Source organism: Orycteropus afer, unplaced genomic scaffold, assembly GCF_000298275.1.
Source record: "Orycteropus afer afer isolate SDZICR_OR568_19922 unplaced genomic scaffold, OryAfe1.0 scaffold00054, whole genome shotgun sequence".
Lineage (NCBI taxonomy): Eukaryota > Metazoa > Chordata > Mammalia > Tubulidentata > Orycteropodidae > Orycteropus > Orycteropus afer.
The window spans coordinates 9,615,252-9,629,439 of NW_006921641.1; the positions used below are offsets into that span (position 1 = coordinate 9,615,252).

Here is a 14,188-nt window from a genome sequence, read left to right on the forward strand (position 1 = left end):
GGGACCAGGTTTGCTGGTCTGATAAAGCCTGGTGGAATCACTGAGACTATGGCCCCTAGCTGCCTTTCAGGTCTGGAATTGAACCCACAGCTGTGGTTTCCAGCCAAACAGAAGACAGGCATACGAATTGAACATTTACCTGAGGTGGATACACTCCTTGGAGAGAACAATCATTGAGAAAGAAGGGCTGCCTATGCACAGGGAGACAGCTCAGGGGGCAGAAATCCATGGAGGGATGGACACTGGGAAAAGCTAACTATGGGGAGGAAGTGGGAGGGGAGCTGTTGCATTGTGGTAAACCATGGCCAATGAGACAAAGTATATGTAAACTGCTGTATGGGAAGTGAATTTGCTCTGTAAATCTTCAACCAAATCACAATAAAAAAAAAACACCAGTTGCTGTAGAGTCGATTCTGAATTGTGGTGACTCCGGGTGTGTCAGAGTAGAATTGTGCTCCCCCAGGTTTTCAATGGCTGATTTTTCAGACATAGATCATTTCTTCTGAGTCACCTCTGCATGGACTTGAACCTCCAACCTTTCAGTTAGCAGCTGAGTGCATTAACCATTTACACCGCCCAGGAACAAGTTCACTATAAAGGTTTATGCATAGTAGCATGGGAAACTGGGTATAAGGTGGTATTTTTAAGAAAGATGCAAAATAAAATGTGTTTACATTATGATTTTTAACCTGGGAAATTTGTATACACAGAGACAAGGAACAGAAGATAATAGAGAAATTTTTAAGCAGTTGGTATATTAGAGGGGCATCATAACTGAATTTTTAAATTTCATTAACAAAATAATGTTGGTCATATGATTTACATAAAGTAATAAACTCAAAGTCAAGGAGCAAAATAACAGAAATGAATCTGAAGCTAACCCCATTCCAAGCTTATCTGCTCTCTCCAGCACTGGCCAGGGGCTAGATGAAATTAAATGAGCTCCTTGTGATTCTGAGAAGCCTGAGTGTGGGGCTGTGAGGCTCTAAGGGGGGCGGGGGGGGGGGGCTCAATGAGCAGTCAGCAGCCTGGTGCAACTCGTGAGGTTTCTTCTGTAACTAACTCAGTAACAAGGCACTCTGGTGGAGCGGTACTTAAGGCACTTATTTGTTAACCAAAACGTTGGCAGTTTGGACCAACCAGCTGCTCCACAGGACAGGCCATCTGCTTCCTTAAAGATTTGCAGTCTTGGGAACTATATGGATCAGTTCTACTCTGGCCAGAGAGTAGCTATGAGTCAGAATCGACTCAATGGTTGTGGGTGGGTAACTCAGAAACAGAGACCAAAGAAGGAGTCAACCAGCCTGCTCCAGGAATTTCTTGATCCCAAATCAATTTTCCTGTAATCAAAAGGCCTTGGTGCTGAGCAGAAAGGACATCACTCCAACTCAGCCCTGGAGAGTCCATGAGGCTCACAGTGCCGCAGCCGAGGTCAGGGAGCAAGTTGCCAAACACTGTCCTCTCTGACCTCACCAAAAAGTATTGCTGATGTTAGTTGCCATCATGGAGATTCCAATTCATGGTGTCACCATATATTATAGAGTAGAACTACTGCACAGGATTTTCTTGGCTTAACAGAAACTGATTGCCAGGACTATTATTTGTGGCACCACTGGGTGGCTTCAACCCACCAACTGTTAAGTTAGCAGTTGAGCACCGACCATTTGCACCACCTAGGGACCTTACGCCAAAAAAGAGGCATAGGCAGGAACCACAAGCCATTTTGTCACCAATGTTCCACTCAATCCACCCACCCTAGGGAAAATCAAGGAACTAGAAGAGATGACTAGGCTGCTAAGTCTACTTTATCATTGAATTCCAGAATCAAAAGAGATCTTAAGAAGTCACCTAGTTACCAAGCCCAAGAAGAGCAACTTCCACATTTGGCCAATTCTGGACTTTTGTGCCAGAAGATGGTCTAGCCTGGCTGTGTTCTTGATCCTTTAGACCCCACACTTAGCAGAAAACAGTGACCTGTTGAGGTGTTGCTTTGTAACTATCTACATTTAAGTACTATGCAGCATTTAACAGTTCAGCTGCAGTCTGGAGCCCAGAATCCTTTGTGGGGCGTGAAGAAGCAAACTAAGGAGAAAGCTCCCTCCAATCCAAAAGGCTCCAAGCCACATCTAGGAGGGGGTCTCAGGATGCTAGGGACCCCCCACAGAACCACTAGCATCACCAGACTCAGCCTGAATGATGTGGGAAGGAAGACTTACATCCCCTTCTCTCCTGTCCCACTGTCCAGTCTCTGCCACTCCATGGCTTTGAACCAATTCTTCCTGGTTCAGTCATGGCCAATAAAGCAAAACTAGGACATACTGGAATTTGAAAATTGTAGGTGCCTGGATCAATGATTGGACTGGGAATAATTACAAATCAAAGCCCTGGAATGGGAGTCTCAAAAGTAGCATAGTAAGCCCTTTCAGGAGCCTGATGCAGGAAATTGCATTATTGCCAGGACTGTGGAGCACGGCACACATTTAAGTAGTGTGGTTGGCTGCCATCTTTGAGCAGGACACCACTGTTTCCAGTGGGCAAGAAATTTGGTTGCTATGCAACATACACCCTCCAGCTGTTCTCTAAAAGGGAAATTACCTTTCTGGCACCACTGGCCCATAATTTTCCCCATTCCAGTTATTATTCCAGACCTCCATATTTTCAAATTCTGGTCCATTCTGGTTTCACTTTTTTGGCCATGAATGAACTGGGAAGAACCAATCTGAAGCCCTGAGCTGCTCTAACCCAATTTCCTGTAACAGTGGGAAGTTTCATTCCTTCCATCCATTTGTCCTCTCTGGAACAGGATCAGACCACTCCAGGCAAATGAAAACCATTCCCAAAAAGAACTTGTATCTACCCTTGGTACTTCCTGACAATGATGAATTCTCCTTGTTGGCAACCTAGATCCCTCCCCTTCTTACCTACCTGGATGAGGAAATCAGCTAGTTGGGCTGAGGGTGTAGCTCACAGTAAAGCCATTTGGCCCAACTAGTCCATTGCCCCACCTGCTCCAGGTGCCCCCTGGATCCAAGACTGTGAGATTAAACCTGGCCTTTGCCAGGGATATTTTGGGGTCAATTCACCCCTTTGAATATCACTCCAACCCTAGCACTGACCTAAGGATTAGAGAAGAAGACAGTCCCCCTTATACCTATCTCCACTCTTCCCACACCAAAACTCATGGACCAGAAGGCAAATCATCAGTCACATCCAAGGAGACCCCAGCCAGGAGGCAAGGAGAACTACAGGCACCTTTCTGGTGGCTGCAACCCTGTCTCTAGGTGCAGCCTAATCACAAAGGCAAGTCATCCTCAAGCCCCCTTTCTAGACTGCCCAGCCCAGGTGGGTACAACCGGTATCACCTACAGGAGACCTGAGTCTCATGACAATGTGAGACACCAGAATCTGCAACCTAGAGCTCCTGAGCTCCAGCATGCTCTAGGAGGCTGGCCCTAAGGTAAAAGTGGGAACTAAAACATCAGGAGAGGGAAGAGTTAAGAGCTCCTCTCCCCAGACAAGGGTACTTATCCTCTTCAAATAGCTAAGGACTATTTTACTTGGTGTAGGTTTTCCCAATAAATCCATGGCCCACAGTGATTTACCAAGAACCTTGGTTATTGGCAACAGCAATCTCACTTACCCGGAGCAGCGCTGAAAACAAGCTGTAATTTAGAGCTGGATTTATATTGTTTGTTCTACAGCAACAAACTCAGCAAATCATAAATTCCCTCTGAGATGAAGAGCAGAAATTGACAATATTTATGAACTAGAGAGGCGGAGATGGGCCTGACTAGGGCTTTGATTTGTAACTGAAACTTCTCCTGGAGGCCCCAGACAAGGACACAGCCACTGTCCCAGTCCCAAAGTTGGGCTTAGGCCAGGGAGTAGTGACAGGGAGGTCCAGGCAGGCATGCCAGGAGTTGCTTCCAGCCCACTATGAGGATGGTCTGTGGGTGATCGAGGAAGACATGGCTTCTGTCTTCATCAGGACACATGGCAGCAAGCAAAGGGAGTCCTCAGAGCCTCAGCTTTCTCACACTGATGCAAAAAATTGCTTGTGAAAACACACAATTCTACCAGTCTGGATATACATCTACTCATATCCTACTTTCTCATTGCATGCCTCCCTCCCCTCATCCTTGTGACATTTTGAACCTGTGCTCAGTCTATCTGCTGGCTATACCAAAAATCAACTTTCTAATCACCCATGAAGGGAACAGGAGAACTGAAGGAGAGGGACCACAAATTCAACCTAAAAATATTCAGGAATCAAGCTGTGCTATTATGAAAGCAGAGAAGGAATTGAGAAGCTCTCAGCTTTCCTGATGTCTCTTCCACAGCTCCTTTCTGTTCCTTTCTCTCTTCTTTAACCCTACTCCACTACCCTTCCCCACCCACTTCCACAAATCTCCCAACTCAAGCCCCGGTCCCAAACAATCTTCCAAAAAGTCAACTTTCATCCATGACATGCTCAAAAAGTCAACGGGATCCCAACTTGACTCCAGTGCCAGAAAGTCAAGGTGGCTTGTCACTTATACCCACCTATCAACTTTAACTCCTCCTCTAATAGGCTTGCTCTGCTGTCTCACAGGCATCCCCCTTGGATCCACAGAAGCTACATCTGCTGCTGCCAACTCTACAACTAAAGAAAATGCTGGCAAACCCTTCCCATTTCTTCTTGATGATCCTGATCTACTCTTTCTTCAGTGCCAGCTGAAATCTGCCCCCAGCACTCCTGGCTCATCTGCTGTGGGGCTGAGTGACTGTGGATGAGCCATGTCTCTCATATGTATCAGGAAGCCAGACTAGATAATCTCCAGACCTCCTCCACTCCTAACCATCTAAGATGCATGGATGGTGTGAGAAGGTAGGGTCTCAGAGGTCCCAGGCTGCCCACTCCTGCTCTATGCAGCTTTAGGAGAAACATTTGGCTTGAGAACCAACCAGTGCCTGAAACCACTCTGCTGACTCCCAAGCATGCAAGGTGGGTGTGGTGAATGCAGAGCCAGCTGCCTACCAGAGCCTACCAGGGACCAAGCCGGAGACTCACCCAGGTTCTCAATCATTGCATCCAGTGCAGTGGCAGCAGCAGTGTAAATCCCAGAGTTCTTGGAGTTGAGGTTGTCTGCGATAGCAATAATGATGGAAAGCAGCATGGGGTATAAGCTCTCTTTGAGGAGGGGGATCATCTTGGCAAGAGACTCCAGTGCCCACTGGTTCACTTTCTTGCTGGAATCTTGAAGCCTTGGGGTGAAGGCATCAAAGATCTGTTGAGGGAACAGAAACCAAGAACCCATGGAAGTCCCAGCTGGGCAGGAGTCCCATAGAGCCAGATACCTTGGGTGCTCACCAGCCCAACCAACTGCCCCAACAGGGATTCCTCCTGCATCCTTGACAGAAGTCACCCAACTACACCGGACACCTTACCTCCTCAAAAGGTAGGGGCACAAGAAGAGGAACTAGCATGTACTGAGCATCCACTGTGGGCAAAGCATCTTGTTAGGTACTCTGTACTCTTTCTTTCATTGAATGATCTTAACAACCAATAAACATGTATTATCATACTCACTTTACAAATACAAACCTACATCCATACAAACTGAGGGCTCAACAAGGTTAAATGGCTTGTCTAGATCACAAAATAAGAAGCTTGAAACCTAAGTCTGTTGACTCTGAGCCTGTGTCCTAACTACTCTGCTATGTGGCTTGACTATCGGCAGCCTTATTCCAGGAAGAAGCAAGCATCTGCCCTATGAGAGGCCTGTGCCTACTCCTAACCTTCTCATGACCCAGTCACCTGCCTGACCACATGCTCTGTCCCCAAAACATCATGCACTTAAATAACCCAGAAGCAGACCCAAGACCTCAGCCACAGCTTTACCTCCTGTACCTTTACCTTCTGCTCTCCTCACCATAAATCTTCTAGAAGGATGACAGATACCAAGCTCATCTCTGGGAAGTTCCAAGGTGCCTGGCAGGACCCTCACCCCTTTGGTCATGCTCAGGTAGTCTTATGCCATTACAAATGCCCACTGAACAGCAATTGTTTATCAGGCACCCTATATACAAGCAGTGTCCAATCTTGTTCAGAGTTTTCCAAATTCAATTTGCAACCACAGGAGAGACAGAGGTGGGAGGGAAGGGGATAGAGGTCTGAGGGCAGGGGATGGAGCTGTGCTCACCTGGATTAGGTTGGTAGTGATGAGCTCTGGTTTGGTCTTGCAGTACTCAAGGAGCTGCCCTACCCCTTCCATCCGAGACTGGTATTCCTTGGCCTCCAGCAAACGCATCAGCTCCCGTAGCTGCTCCACCATCTCCAAGCCACCCCTCATGGAGGAGCGTAGCCCCACTAGGCGTGGACCATTTGAACCAAGTCTGTGGAGAAAGAGCATCTGATCCCAGCAGCCCCAAGGGATGGACATACCTCTTGTTCCATGACTCTTCCCATGGACACATGAGGCAGAGACAAGAGTGTCACCTTCAGCTTAGTCCACCCTCAATTTCTCCCCCACCTGCTACTTGGGAAACATTGGCCTTGGGAACTCTGGAAATCTCTTTTCCTCAAGGCCAACAACATGATTGCCCAGAGGCCTACCCCATTATCAGAGGGCAGAACTATCTCTTCCTGCTTTTTTGTTCTCTCTGCTCATAAGATGTATGGAGAATGGTAGAAACAAAGCTTGAAGTGAGGGAGTGGGAACCCAACAAAGAATGACTAGTACATATTTAGTTTAAAGAATGGAGAGAGATCTTGGACACCCACTTTCTGCCCAAAACTTAAACTGTGGTTGTCTAGATTCTGCTCACACTCCTCTAGCACTGGGGAGATGTTAGGAATCCTGTCCTCTTGAGTTGGAATCATATGCCCATCACATCCCCTTGCCCATTCTAGCCAGTATGAGAACTGCTTCATACACGACTCCTATCCCCTCACCTCCAGATCCAAGCCAAGGTCTTTGAACTCATGCCCTGCACATGGGCCCCACCTGACCCACACAGCCCAATATCATTCATTCTCTCTTTCATTCCTATGTTCCACACTCTGCCTACTGAGGCCAGGAGCTTTGCTCATCACTGAGCACAATGAGATGAGAGAGATGGTCTTTGCCCTTGAAAAGTCACAAGACCAATGAGAGAGAGATGAGGCTGACAGAGGAAGAATGGGAGACATTCTGCCCACCATGAGGATGTTGGGGCACAGGTGTCAGAGAAAGCTTCTGGGGTAGGTGACAAGTGAACTCAGTCTTGCAGACTAAATAGATATGTTCCAGGTGAAGATGGTACCAGAAAAAGGAACACCATAAGCAAAAGCAGGAAAAGAGAACACAGAAGGAAGGAAACACAAGCTGCTCTGAGCTGGCTGAGAGGCTGTGCAGGAGAGAGTGTGGAAAGTCACTCTTGCAGAGGTGGGCAGGGGGCTTCCCTGTGTGCCCTGCAGGGCATTGCAGAAGGGTTTTAAGCATGGGAGTGACCATCAGATTCCTGACTGGCTTCCAACTCCTCCCCAGCACCCACCTTCCAGCCTTTCAGACCAAACCATTCCTTCTTTACTGCCTTTCTGCCAGCTCTGTCTCCAAATTAGTCCTGACTAACTACTCTGTAGAAGCTATGGCGATGCAGTGGTTAAGGCAGTCAGCTGCTAACCAAAAGGTTCATGGTTTGAACCCACCAGCCACTCCACAAGAGAAAGATGAGGCAGTCTGCTTCCAAAAAGATTTGCAGTCTTGGAAAGCCTATAGAGCAATTCTGCTACATCCTATAGAGTCCCTGTGAGAATCAACTTGATGGCAGTGGGTTGGGGTTGGTTTTTGGACCACTCTCTGATGCTTTTAGGACCTCTTGATCTAAGTGAATGGAGGAGTGCTGAGCTCACACAGAGAGCCCAACCAACAATGCATCCCACCTGTACTAGTGGAATTGCACCCACTCAGCAAATACTGTAGCAATAAACGTCTTCTGGAAGATGCCTCCTGAGCGAGGTTTTAGCATCATGGAGATATGGGGTGGGAAAAAACAACCTATAAATTCATCTACCAGTGCTGCTGACTTAACTAGTCAGCTCAGATCCATACATCCTCCCCAGAGCCACTCTTGCCCAATGACAAGAAAGCCACCTCTATTACAGTCTCAGACCTGGAGCCCCAATGAAACGAGAGTAGCCATACCCATCCTTGGCCAGCCTGTTCTCACACACCACCAGACTCCTTGACACCGTGCGGCCTTTGGCAGATGGAATTTCTTCATTATCTTCTATTCCCTGGAAAAACACACACAGAACATGAGCCAAAAGGAGTGCCCTCTGGGGAACTGTCAGACTTAAGGCGACAGACCATAACAAGAAGAACAACCCCTTCCACCTGGGAGAGCTTCAGAAGCTACATGTGAGCCTTCCAGAACCCTGGAGGGAGTCTGGGCAGGCATCAAAGTCCCCGTTTAACAGATGAAGACATGGAGACTGTAGTAGTTCAGTTGATGTGTCAACTTGGCTGGGCCTGGTTAAGTGACTGGGCAGCTGGATGTAGTATTCCCCATGAGATAAGACTGGTAATCAACTCCATGGTGGATTCTACTGTGAGCAGCTGAGTAGCTGCCTTAGGGAATGTGGTCTGCTTCCTGTATATAAGCAGAAGCCTTGGGGAATGGTAGCTAGCTTATGGCATGCTTAGACCCTGCATGTAGCCGTGTCATTGTTCAGCAGCCTGCCATGCTCTGCCGACCTTGGAACTTGCAATGGACTTAAGTTAATGGTCTGCCATGTGGTTTGGTAACATCGGGACTGTGCCTTTTTACTTGTCAACCTCGGGCTTCTCAGCCTCAGCAGCCAGCAGCTGTCTGAGTGAAGAAACGCTTCTAGCTCCAGTGGGCCGGGAGCAGGAGGCAGAGCTAGACCCCAAGGTTGAGGGGCTTTCACCCAGCCCCTAGAGCCTGGCACTTTGAACTTGGACTTAAAGCCTCCAAACTTTAAGAGAATATACTCCTGTTTATTAAGGGCATCCCATTTATAGTACATTCTTGTCAGAGTGGCACTAGGTAACCAGAACAGAGACCCAGTGAGACTCAAGGAACACAGGAAGTAGGAACCAGGGGAAAGTTCTAGTAGCACTAGGGAAAGGAATCCCATTTTCTCACAGGTCAGTAGTAGTGGATGAAATTAAAATCTTCTCAAGAACTGAAAATTTAGTCTATCGCATGTATCCACTCCCCATTCCCTTGGCCAATGTAAGGGCTGCCACAGTCAGTTTTGATTTTCATCCATTCCCACTGCATGGCACTCACCCGCTGTTTAATAGCTGCCATGACCTTCCGCAAGTCATGAGAAGGCAGGGACTGTTTCAGAAATGCATCAAACTTCGTATTGGACATCAAGATATTCACCATCTTCCGGCCATAAAACCTGCCATTGAAGAAAGGGCAAGATGGAGAAACAGCCACAGAAATGCATCATAAATTTGCTTTATCAAACCAAACCCACTGCCATAGAGTCAATTCTGACTTATAGTGACTCTTTAGAACAAAGTAGAACTGCCCCATACAGTTTCTAAGGCAGTAAATCTTTATGAAAGCAGGCTGCCTCATCTTTCTCCTGCAGAGAGGTCAGTGGGTTTGAACCACTGACCTTCTGGTTAGCAGGCAAATGCTTTAATAACTGTGCCACCAGAGCTTCTTAATTTGTCTTATACCTTTACATAATTTTTACATAATTATAGTATCAGAGTTTTTAATACTTTTTCTAATTATGAAAGTCATACCTACCCAGTTTTTAAAAAAAAATCATAAAAGAATAAACAGCAACCATGATCCCACTACCAACACAAAACCATTATTAAATTTTTACATATTTTCTTTTAGTCTTTTTTCTATACATATATATGTTTTGTTGATATCAAAACTTATATATAACTTGCATCCTGCTTTTTTCACTTTATCATTAATCATCTCATAATTATCTCATAATTATTATGAAGATAATCATCTTCATTTAAAACTTCATAAACTTCTTGTTAATGGTTACATAATATTCTACTGGTTGGTTATGCCAACCTGTACTGAATTTTTTTTTTCTAGTATGGGACATTGAGAAGTCGAAGGGCACAGTGGGGCAATATAAGAAGAAGTGGTCAACTCTGCCTGCTGAACAGTGGTGTGCAGGAGGGAATGAAGGAGGGCTTCAGAGAAGAAGTGACTGTTGAGTTGGAACTCAAAAAATGAGTAGGGGTTCACATGTGGTACAGGATTAGGGAGTAAGTGTAAGGAGGAGGATGATTCCAGAACCCATAACACTATCTGGTGAATCAGCAGGTATGTAATTAGATGATAGTGAGCAAAGGCTAGACACAGGAAGACCTAAGTTGGAAAAGAAGGCAGGACCCACTTCAGGGAGACATGAAGGAGGTAAATTTTAGCCTGCAAGCAATGGGAAGCCAAGAAATGATGAGATTCACATTTTAGTAAAAACATCTCTGGCAGCAGTATGGAAGATGGATTGGTGGGGACAAGGCTGGGGCCCAGGCTACCTGTTAGGAGGCCATGATAATATTCAAACAAGAGATAATGAAAGCCTAAAATAAGACAGTAGATTGGGGATAGGAAGTGGTATTCGCAGATGAGTGCTCTTAAGAAGGTTGAAACAGCAGGGCTTGGTAACAGATTGGAGGTAGATCATAAAGTGTCTAGAACGATCATATTTCACCCAACTTAAGACTCTATTGGTTGTATAAAGCATCATTACTTTATTTTCCATTACTAAAAATAAAAGACTGGCTTCAATTATACTACCCCACATGTGAAAGCCAATCCTTTGACATGTTACCTCATAAACAAAAGGTAACATTACTTGTGGACATTTTTCCTTTCTTAAGTCACATAAAGTATTTAGTTGTTGCTGTTGTTGTTGTTGTTTGCCGTTGAGTCGGCCCTGACTCATAGCGACCCCTCCTTGGGTTTCCGAGGCAATATCACTACGGAAGTAGGATTGCCCAACCTTCCTTCCGAGGATGGCTGGTGGGTTTGAACCGCCAGCCTTCTGGTGAGCAGTCAAGTGCCTTAGGCACTATGTGCTCCTAGTTGTTGCTATGCAAGAAAATGTGGCATTTTGGTCATTTCTTCAACAACAAATGTTTGCTTCATTAATATTTAATTTATGACCCACTGCTGTATTTGCATGCTTTTTTCTCACACACAATAAGTTTTCATTTCAATGTTGAATAATAGTGTCATATTTCTAAGATACTTTAAGTGGCAATTAAACTCAACAATTCTCCACTCGGCATCCAAATTGATTTTTTAAGGTAAATCAAAAGGCTAACAAGAAAAGAAAGGTTCCTAGTGCTGTTCCTACAAAGCACATAACTTAAACAGTTTATACTATGGACAATAATGAACCAGTTTGAGAACATCCAGGTAGTAAAATCCAACTCCTAATTGCTGCCTGGGCAACAGTATCTATAAGATACATGCCAATTTCAAAGATAATAAATGTGGGGGGGGGAGGTGTGTCTTAGCTCTGGTGATGTAGTGCCTAAGACATTTGACTGCTAACCAGAAGGCTGGGGGTTCGAACCCACCAGCCACTCCCTGGAAGGAAGGTGGAATAATCTATTTCCGTAGTGATACCACCTCAGAAACCCAAGGAGGGGTCGCTATGAGTTGGATCTGACTTGACAGCAGTGGGTACAACAATTGTACAAACTTGAGTATGAAAAGATCAAACTCACTGCCATCGAGTCAATTCCAACTCAAAATGACCCCCTTTGGGTTTCTGAGGTGGTAAATCCTTACAGAATTAGATTGCCCAGTCTTCCTTCTGCAAACTGGCTGGTAGGTTTGAACTGCCAGCCTTCTGGTTAGCCATCAACTGCCTTACGCACTATGACACCAGAGCTCTTTAACTCAGGTAGGACCTGAATTTAGAGGCCCCTAGCTCTGCCGTTACCTGGTGTCCTGGTTGGAGTCCTGGGCCAGCCGCACCAGGTTGTGCACCAGCATGTCTGTGCTGTCCCTGGTGCCTGAGAGAAGCTTCTCGGCGCCGATCTGTTCTAGGACGGTGGAGAGGTGCTCAGCTGTACATTTGCGGACTAAAGGGTTTCGGTGGCTGAAGGGAAACACATCACAGTCAAGGAGGCACTAGACTGGCACACAGATTCAATTGTTGATCCATGCCTCATGCCAAGCAACAGGCCCCGAAATCTGTGCCATGTGGGCTAGAGGAATTTTTGAGGAAAGGACAATCACCTCCTAATAATAGGACTAAGGATGAGAACGGCAGCTTCAGAAGAGGGAAGAACAACCTCAGTAAGCCACATGCTTACTGTTTGTTCTCGGTGCCTTCTGGAGCTCATATGCTCCCGTGTCTAAATGTGCCTTCCCATCTTTCCTCCACCTAGAAAAATCTTGTGCAGTCAACATCTCTTTCCCTTCCTTCCCCAGCAGAATTAGATGTTCCCTCTGGGGCAGCAATGGCTGTGTCCACTGCAAAGTTCACTTGAACTCAGTGGTCCCCTGTCAAGTTGGCTCCAATATGGAAGTACAGAAAGATAAAGTGTCCAGCCAGGATCCTGCATACAATATAAAATCCATGAAAATAAATGATGGACTGTGTCACTCAAAATTTACATCCAAAGTAGAGTGTAAGATCCCTGGGACCAAAGACCAGGCCTCCTCTCTGACGAACAACCAGTGCCCAGCTGGTGCTTGACACATTCCTGATGATTGTTATTGCACCTGACACATGACAACCCCATGCACAACATCTGACTATTGTGATCCATAGGGCTTTCATTGGCTGATTTTCAGAAGTAGATCACCAGGCCTTTCTTCCTAGTCTGTCTTAGTCTGGATGCTCTGCTGAAACCTGTTCAGTATCATAACAACATACACGCCTCCACTGACAGACGTGTGAGATATACTGGCTGAGAATTGAACCCAGGTCTCCCACGAGGAAGGCAAGAATTCTACCACTGAACTATCACTGCTCCTGCTTAACACTTAGCAGAAGCATAGTATGTGTTTATTGAAATAAACTGAGATAAGTGGGAAGGAGAGGGAATTAGTGGGTGCATTGGTAACCCTAACAAGTAGAACCTGACATCTTACTAGAGAAATCCATCAGGATGTCACCTCTTAATTTTTCATCATTTTCAAGCAGTGCCTACATGTTCAGAGGCCATTAGCAACATTGACCTCAGGAACAAATCTTTCTCCTCTTGGGTACAACCTAGTGGAACACAAAGAACTGGAAAAGGGCATGTCCTAGGCTCTCCCTCCTCAGAGTGTAGTCCAGGCACCAGCAGCATTAACATCTCAATCAGGAACTGCATTTTAACAAGCAAAGCCTTGTTCTAGGATCCCCTAACACCTGGCTGTTTCTTGGTGACAATGATCAGGAGCCTCTGTTTATAGTAAGCACTCCCTCTGTGCCAGTCACTGAGCTCAGCAACCTTTACCCATTATCTCATATTGACCACATTATCTTGTGAATGAGGAAGCTGAGGCAGAAGAAGGTATCCAGGAAAGGGTGCTGTTAATTTCCCTGAGTTAATAATAACCACAGTAAACTATGCTCTGGTAGCATAGTGCCTAAGGCACTTGACTGCTAACCAGAAGGCTGTCAGTTCAAATCCACCAGCCACTCCTCGGAAGGAAGATGGGGCAATCTACTTCCCTAGTGATACTGCCTCGGAAACCCAAGGAGGGGTCACTATAAGTCGACTGGACAGCACATAACAACAACAAACAACACAGTAAACTACACCAAACCCACTGCCATCTAGTCAATCCCAATAATCATAGTAAGCAATCAGAAAATGGTAGGGATTGCTTAGTGCTTTCTTGTGAATCAATTAATTTATTCCTTACAACACCATTATTATCCCCATTTTATGTGGTGTTGTTGTTATGTGCCGTCCAGTCGGCCCCGACTCATAGTGACCCCTCCTTGGGTTTCCGAGGGGATATCACTACGGAAGTAGATTGCCTAACCTTCCTTCTGAGGAGTGGCTGGTGGATTTGAACTGCCAGCCTTCTGGTTAGCAGTCAAATGCCTTAGGCACTATGCTACCACATGAGAAATCTGAGGCACAGAGAAATTAAGTAACAATCTAGCTTGTGAACCCAAGCAATGTGGCTCCAGAGCTCCTCACCCTGCCCCCTTACACTGTGGAGCTCTGGTAGCATAGTGGCTAAAGCAAGG

The 14,188-nt window shown here is 45.9% G+C and overlaps 1 protein-coding gene across 1 annotated transcript in view; it reads right to left on the minus strand.

Annotated features, from left to right (window-relative positions):
- Positions 1-14,188, minus strand: part of TOGARAM2 (TOG array regulator of axonemal microtubules 2) — a 75,048-nt gene that overhangs the window by 23,379 nt on the left and 37,481 nt on the right. Inside the window, exons 13-17 of the mRNA XM_007938817.2 lie at positions 11,933-12,091; positions 9,277-9,394; positions 8,166-8,257; positions 6,183-6,375; positions 5,051-5,267 (exon numbers count right to left, since the gene is read on the minus strand). Coding sequence (XP_007937008.2) covers positions 5,051-5,267; positions 6,183-6,375; positions 8,166-8,257; positions 9,277-9,394; positions 11,933-12,091 — 779 coding nt within the window. The remainder of the gene's footprint in view (positions 1-5,050; positions 5,268-6,182; positions 6,376-8,165; positions 8,258-9,276; positions 9,395-11,932; positions 12,092-14,188) is intronic.